Raw genomic sequence first — 8,689 nt, forward strand, 5'->3', positions numbered from 1 at the left:
CATTTAATATTTTAGCAAGTGTGGAAAATGATCTCTCTTCTAAACATATAAGAAACTTAATAATGATCTATCTACAGATTATGATTATTAAAAATAAGATCACTTTGTATGTGTGTGTTAGCTATTACACTTCACTTCAATATTACAATCAGCTCGTCTATTTTGAAAAATTATTTCAAGAATTCTTCTTTTTTTTTAATGCCAAAAATTTATGAGAAGTAACTTGTTGGAAAACGGTGTTTGTGTGTGTTCTGGAGATAAAAATAGTTACCGTTTATACTTTATTTTTATACCTGGATTGCCAAAAATAATCAAAGAACATTACTCACGTAATTTTGTCAGGTATTACCACAAGTTCCAAAATTTTTCAGTGACTTTATTTTGATGAGTTTAGAGGAGACCGGGGATGGTTGACCAATTTTCAGTTTAAACGTTTGTATTTTTATTGCTTTAGTATTAATTTTTATAAAAAGTAATTCTATTGATAGTGACACTATTTAGCTTTGGAAAAAATGCCAATTAACTCACTGCCAATTACAATATAGCGTACGAGGTCGATTTTATAGAATGGGAAAAACGAGTCAACCTACGGAGTAAGTTGACTTATCACTAGAGATAAGTTGACCTAGAAGTAATGAATAAGAAAAAAATAGGATTAGAAACAAATGTTCGGAAATTACCCTCCTTCATCCACCCTGAAGAATTATCATCACCATCAGAGAATATCGGCCCATGTACTGGTATTTGTACAGGACGCGTGGGAAAACGAAGAACGTAGGAACCATGTTGCCGAGCGCCGAGATAGCAACTGCGACTGTCACTAGCGTACCTCGTTCAACGGAAGTCATTTACTCAAGTTTTTAATGCCACGACGAGCTATCACTCTTTTAGGAACATGTGCCATAGTCAGCCCTGTTTCATCTAAGTTCAAAATATCACCAGGGCTTGGATTTAAACGTAGGTAAACGGTTTTCAGGCTGTCGAAAAACAACTGTGCGTTGTTGTTGTTTTTGTTCAAAGATATGGCTCGAGGTAAGCTTGTATCTTGAGTAGATCGTATAAAAAGAACTAGATGACGCTTAAGGAAATTCTCCAACCAATATTCACCAGCAATCTCTTTTCTATCCCATGATGAAAGAATATGTATATATTTATTTTTTTTCGCGAACAAATTTTCGTGACTCATAAGGTGCTTATCCATAATAAATATCAGCAACTCTCTTTAGATAATTTTCCAATGCAAGATTTTCCTCGTCACTGAATGAATATTTGCCTCTCTCTCCAAAGTCATTTGAGATCTCGGTTGCCCCGGATTGCTTTCTAATTTTTTTGTCAAATTAACTACATTGCGTTTGAGTGTTTTATATGGAATAGTTAAATATTTTGCTGTGAAATTAATACGTTTTTCATCAAAGACAATGATGCTGAATTTTGATTCTTTTATACGTCCGCATCGTTATAAACCTAGAACTTTGGGTTGAAAATATTATACTAATTTCATATCACACCTAGCATATTCAAAATTGTATGGAGCAGGTTGACTACATAGTTAACCAGTCACCTTCCAATTTTTAGCCACATGCCAAAACCTCAAAATGCCGTCTCAAATTAAAAGAATAAGACTGCATACATCGATAAGGAGTATAAAATTCGTATTAAACACTTTGGCAAACAATTACGACACAATTAATAATCATTATAACAAAATTACGGCAAAATTAGTAACTAACATGTCTTGTTTTTCAACAATACGTTATAACTCCCGGTGACTGAGGTGGCAGAGGTAATGTTTGTTCTCGCCTAGTCGGCCTACGCACGACTTTTGCCGAACTCGCGTTTTTGACAGCTAGTCTACCTGCCCCTATAGTCAACCATCCCCGGACTCCCCTGCCATACTTTATATTGTGACGATTCTCAGAAATGCTGCGTGTCCAAGTGGAGTATTCATACCCAATTTCTAGACAAAATATAATGAAGGTATTTTTATGCTCAAAATTGATTAAAAAGACTATTTAGACGCAAAAGTATTTTTTATTTGGCAACATTAAAAAAAATTTTTTTTAATCATTTTTGTCTTCAAACCCAATTACTTTATTTTCTACTTCATTTATTGTAATTGTTTCTGCTTCTGAGCCACTTATTGCGTTTGAAGATTAAATGAGTATTTATTTTAGAATTATCTCCAGAATCGCTCCAAAAAAGTTGTACCTACTGTTATTTTTATATTTTCACTTGCTGTGCATTCATTTTCTGAGAAAAAACTATAAAATGTTGTCGACAATAATCTCCAGTGTTGATTGGAAATTGCATTTTTAAAATTCAATTAAAAACTATAATATCCAGAAATTGAAAACTTCCCCCACAAAGGACCTTATTTAATGATATTTAAACATGCATTTCAAAATAAATAATAACATTTAAACACTGATGATCAACAAAATAAATACTTATATTGCTATATATTTAACAACAAAGTATATACATGTGTGTGGTCATTTAAAGAGGTCACGGGTCATTTATATATAAATGTTTAGTGACAATAGACCGTAGAATAATAATTGTCCAAGGCTCATCCATCCATCCATCCACATTCAATTCAAATCATTGATTGGTTTTAATATAAATAAATAACATAGACAAATAATAGTCAAAAATATCTTAACAAACTTCTACATCAAAATAATCGAATTTAATCGTCAAGTTTAAGATGGGAATGAAGACTAATCAAATTATAGTTTAAAACAAGCAAAAACAAACAATTGACTAAGTTAATTGTTGAAATATCCTGTATAGAAAGTGTTGATATCAGTGCTTCGAAAATTTCAAAAGTTTTCGAAATTTTTTTTCATTTTTTGAGAATATTTTACAAGATCACTAGTTGAAGCTAGCTACAATTTTCAACTTCATATCTTTTATAGTTTTCGAGAAAATGGACACCAAAGGTTTGCCATAATTTGTGCTCTCACGGGTAAACAGTAACGTACGAAAAAATGTCTCAAACAACAGTTGTTTACTTTCTTATAGGCAACATTTTTTACATTTAAACTTTTGTTCTATCTCTAACGGTTTACTCAAAGATTTTTGATCTTTATTTATAACTGGGAGTTGCAACTCGCTAACTGCCGAGAATAATTCGTATTAATTAAAATCAAAAGAAGCCCCGAATTCAGTATTACAATTTCAACTACGAGATGGCAATACATGTACTTACAATTTTTTAAGGACAATAAAAATATAAAAATAAGAACAATTCAAATCAGATAATCCCGCCAATAAATCCCGCCAACTGCCGATAAAAAATTTGTGCTATTAAACAGGACATTGTCCGCTATTTCAGTAGTTCCAATTTAGATCACCTGATTATTTACCATTTATCAATAGTCTAAAGGGTTACAAGATGGATCCTAAGGACCCAATTTCCAACGTCCTTAACTCGATCTCAATTTTTACGTTTTTGAGTTCCCGTGATGGACAGCTTATCATTTTTATATTGTGGCTGTTGCTTTAAAAGTAAGCCATATTAGTGAAAAATCAATTAAAGTGCTGATTTTTATTTTGAATACAATTGTAAAACAAGATAGTTACTCACAAATTATTAAGTATTATTAGGTACTAGAAGCTCGTGCTCAAAGATAAAACGGAATATGCTTATATGTTAGCTAAAAGTTTCTTTAGTTTACAGAGATAAAAGCGTTTTTCATCTCGAAATTTTTTTTTATCCTTTTAATTAGACGTTATCACATGAAAGGTTCCAGATTGAATTTCATTTCCGGAATCAAATTATACTATCTCCAGCCGCAGCTAAATCTGTGCGAATTATTCCTTCGAAGATTTGTAGAAATACACATGCCTATTTACCACACTATTAGATTTTCATTGCAGTTTCAATTTACAGAAACTCCAAACAATTCAGCACAACTTATTTTTCTACTATCATCTGGCTCATTGCCTAAATTTTTCTCCGTTATGAAATCCACACCTTTTTTAATATCACACAATAAATATGGTACTGCATCATCAAGTAACCGTTTTTCATAATCATTTAACAATCCGCAACCATAATTTTCAGCGATTCCATCTGTACTCAATCGTAATTGTGATGCCATAAACGGTAAAATATCTTCGTTTGATTTTACATATGCACACTCATATATATTCTTTGCACCATTCATAGCCGCAATTAATGAGTTGCAAAACTTTGCTGCCGCATATGCCATTGAAACTGTCACATTTCCTTTGCTATCAAGAACTTGATTATTCGCACATCGAATTGATAAAATTAGATTACGATAATCTTCCATTGTATCGAATTTAATATTTGCCTTTTTTACTTGCGATAATACGGGAATGATGGTATAAAATGAATGACCTCCAATTATGGGTATTTTTGTGGATTTGCTTAGAGGTTTTTGTAAATAATTTGATATTAAGGTTCTAGTGCGAATTGTGTCCAGTGCAGTGACTCCAAATATGCGTTTTGGATCGTAGCATTCTTTCTGTTTGTATAATTCGGATAGCAGAGGGACGAGTGCATTTAGGGGATTGGTAATGAGTACAACCATCGCATTTGGACAATATTTTGTACATTCTGAGGCTAAATCGTACACGATTTCTCCATTTACATCGAATAAATCGTCACGTTCACCTGTAAATATAAGTTTGTTTACTCAGCAATATTTACGTCAGGACAATCAGAGAGAATTTTCAGAAAAAATTTCCTTATAGATTAATCCTTTCATTAAAGACCTAAATTAAACATGGCCGACTCTATGCTGAACGAGAAAAATGCTGAGGAAGAATTTGGGTTTTAAGTTAGATATGAATGATTCAAATGACAAATTATGATTCTGAAATTAACATTATGGTGAAATATTTACCAGTGTAAGATATCCTAAGACTACGCGGACGATAAAAGTACGAAGTGATTTAGTGACAAAACGGTGAGCATCTTGAAACTTACTTCAGTTCTGTTTAGATCAGCTAACAGCGTAGAAGTGTGTCACAAAAGTTGCCGTTTTTGTACCTAAAAAGTGAAATTCATGGCCAAAAGGGTACAATTTTCGAAATACGTGAGAGAATCTCTTTATCTAACATCAGATTCGTAATCAGCAACCAAAATACCACCTCATAGATAACAGTTTTGGAGATGAATACTAAGTTTTTCGTTTGAATGCCAAAAGTGGAATTTTGTGTCAAAAATGAAACGATGTTTGACAAAATAAGCATTTCTAAAAATTTGGGCTACATATGTCCCCTCCCCCGCTGGGACCATGTGTCTCCTTCTGACTAGGTTAAGGTGGCTTAATGTTCCTATAAAGACGTTACAAAATGTCGGTGCTGTTTCCCAACTTTTCCTATGCATCCCGGCTTATCAGTTGTTTTATGAGATAAGAAGTTTTCCTCCATAATTATATTATTAGATAATCTTTCGATTTAGACAAGAACTGATTATGAAAATTAATTTATTTGTTTTCATTTAACATTGTGAAGCATAAGTGCGTACTCCTATACCATCTTACTTTACTAGTTGAGTTTATTTTGATGAAGGATTCGAATAATTAGCTCTTTTTCCAATAATTAGCATTTGTTAACATTCGGATTTTGATTTTAAAAAAATGGTCCGTGTAAAATTTAATCAAATCAAACCATCATTTAAAAAAATGGTATGCAATTTATAAGTTATTACCAGATTTTCGTGGAATTCCCGCAGCAATTACAACAACTTCTGAATCTTGCAAAGTGTATTTTAATTGTCTTTGCCCGTAACCATATTGAATACAAGTTGGGGTATTTACTAAAGATAAATCCTTTGCCATACAAACAATACTCTTTGATGTATCATACAAAGCAAGCTTTGTAATTACTGGATTTGATTTTAGTAGTAATGCTAGCGGCTGTCCGACATTTCCAGCTGCGCCCAGTAATGTTACCTTACGAAAGGCCTATAAAAGTCCGAATTTTTTTTTGTGTAAATTTTATGCTATAAAGCTTTAATTCATTTGTACGTACCTGCGCTGAAGTACTAATTAACTTATAGCATGGTTTTCTTAAACTATTTTGTAGTAGCAATTTTGTAAACATTTTTTTGGAATTTTTTTGGCAGAAAAATTTTGATTTGGTTTCAAATTTTTTTCATTGCCTTTAAATATTAATAAATTGTATTTGGAATTACTGTTTAATTATTGAAGACATCCATTTTTATTAAAATAGATGTCGAATGGCATCTATGATAGTCTTTTTGGGAAGAAGAATAAAAATCACAAAAAATTAATTCTACCTAATTGTTTAATTTTCGTATGTCACTTTTCGTTGCCACGGAAATCGGTCAAGTGATTAATTGCGTTTGAGAGCATTTAGGTGGTGGGAAAATCATTTTGTCATACCGAAAACTGAAAGAAAAAATTGAACTATGATTACAGGCTTTAACGTAATATATGAATGTAATTCGAAGCCCATGATTTTTATGGTCTAATTTTTCCATAGATCATTGCTGCGTTTTTGAAGATTTAAGCCTGCTTATGACTGCCATATTGACTGCAACGCCAGTAAAACGCGATGTAAAGCTGATTTTTAATATATTATTTGGGGGCTTTACAGGAGTACGAAACTACGTTTTGCAAACAAAAAAAGTTGTGCTACCTGCGAAACTCATGCAAAACAGCAAAATTTTCGAGCTTTTTTCAGTTTTTGCAGTTCAATTCAAAAACTATAAGCTTTGTACTATCATTTTGAAAGTAAATTAAATTTGAAACAATTGAAATTTTGTTGTTGAAATTTTAATAGCGTCAAATTCGTAAATGAGCAACATAGGTCAATTGGGTCTTAGGTCCGTCGGACAAATCGTGTAAATCGTTATCGATCGTGTAAACCGTTAGAGAACAAAAGTTTAAATGTAAAAATGTTCCTTATAAAAAAATTAATAACTGCCCAAAACAGAAAATGGATGATTCAAATGGAAGGCTTTTACAACATTAGAACGCTTTTGTTTTAATTTTGTCTATTTATCTATGACAATGAATGAAGACAACGATAATTTATAGTCACACGGAAATCGGAGATGCTGTGGTAAATGTCCAATCTATGAAGTGGGGATAATCAAGGTCATTTTTTTCGGAGAATCGATCGCCTTAATATATGACCGCCGCATTGCTAAGGCATAAGAGAAAAGTGGCCGGTACTAAAAACCATAGAGAAATCGCTTTTGTTACCGTTGGTGGTCTAAGGCTATACAAATCTGTTCAATATAGAACATGGAAGGTTTCAAATGAAAGGGCTTCGCATCAATAGGGCAATCATATGTTTGAATTTAATTTTAAATAGTATTAAACTGTTATTTCAATAATAGCATATTAATGCCTAATAAGTCAGGTTTAAGTGATTATAGCTCTGACTTGTAGCTTGTAAGAAGTGACTGAGATGGATTGCATTAATTTTCTAATAAATGAATTGATATATTACCTACAATAATCCAACAATTGCATTTTATAAACAATCAGTAATTTCTCGTAGATATAAGGGGTAAAAACATGGCTCCAATCAGATTTGATATGTCATAAAAGCTTGCAAGGCTATGTATGAATGTATGTCTCTTGTAAATTTGTGTAAATATTATGTTTGTCATTTGTCTATGACAATGTATGAAGACAATGATAATTTATAACTATATGCAGTCACTATCTGTACGCTATTTAATACATGGATATTATTGCTTTGATGATATGATGCCTCGAACAGGACCTCATCTCTCTTCAGTTATTTCCATAATAAAATATTTTGTTTTGGTATTCAAGATGAGACATACAATTATTGTTTTGATCGACGAATAACGATGTACACAGTGTTTCAGGTGTACGGGCTAAACTGAATTAATTTTGCTTGAAATACAAAAAAAAATATGATCATTAGAGCTTCTGATGATAAAACTTCTTCAGACTGAAGAAGATGAGACTGATTCTTCTTAACTTCTATATTCAGGTTTGCCAGATAGATCCCATAGACTAAAAGCCTATGCTAAAATTTTTCGGGGTGAAATGACCCACCATGAATCATATTGAAAAAGAAGCTCCAATATGTACAAGTTTTAGCACCATGGCGAGAGTTTTACGCGGTACAGGTGAGTACAGGTGAGAATATGAAGTCACACCTCTTGGTGGATCATTCCTGCGTCAGCAAATATGTACGACGTTGCTGGATATTAATTTAAGGGCTGTGGAAATTGACGGGAGATCCAAAATTTTTTTAACTTCCGGTACCGAAGTTATATTTATTTCTGGACGGCATTTATGTAATTCGGTCCGGAAACTTATGCAGAGTTAGTATCCACCAACGCCGTACACATTTGCTGGTGCAAAAAACAAGAGGTTTAACTTTCATATACGCATATGTACCACTGTACTAACTTGTATTGCACAAAACTAACGCCATGGTGCTTAAACTTACTTTTATATATAGGAACATGATTCCTGGTGGGTCATTTCATTTGAAAAATTTTAGCATGGGCTTGTAATCTACTATAAAAAAAGTAGTATATATGCAATTTTACTTAAGTATTATAAAATTGCGCGAAGTTCGAAATATCAAGTCAAAATTCCCATATGATTTCCGATTTTCCAGTAGAATTTCTCATACTTTTCCTGCCTTTTCTTTTATAATTTAATACAGATTTATACACGCCACGTTAAAGTTAATC

The 8,689-nt window shown here is 32.4% G+C and overlaps 1 protein-coding gene across 1 annotated transcript; it reads right to left on the reverse strand.

Annotated features, from left to right (window-relative positions):
• Window positions 1-3,745: 3,745 nt before the first annotated feature.
• Window positions 3,746-6,179, reverse strand: LOC123300770 (malate dehydrogenase, mitochondrial-like). Its single transcript, XM_044883418.1, has 3 exons — window positions 6,010-6,179; window positions 5,687-5,942; window positions 3,746-4,645 (listed from the first exon to the last, which is right to left on the reverse strand). The coding sequence occupies exons 1-3, from the start codon at window positions 6,079-6,081 to the stop codon at window positions 3,885-3,887; spliced, it is 1,089 nt and encodes a 362-aa protein (XP_044739353.1). The 5' UTR covers window positions 6,082-6,179; the 3' UTR covers window positions 3,746-3,884.
• Window positions 6,180-8,689: the final 2,510 nt, after the last annotated feature.

Source organism: Chrysoperla carnea, chromosome 5, assembly GCF_905475395.1.
Source record: "Chrysoperla carnea chromosome 5, inChrCarn1.1, whole genome shotgun sequence".
In the NCBI taxonomy this organism is placed as follows: domain Eukaryota; kingdom Metazoa; phylum Arthropoda; class Insecta; order Neuroptera; family Chrysopidae; genus Chrysoperla; species Chrysoperla carnea.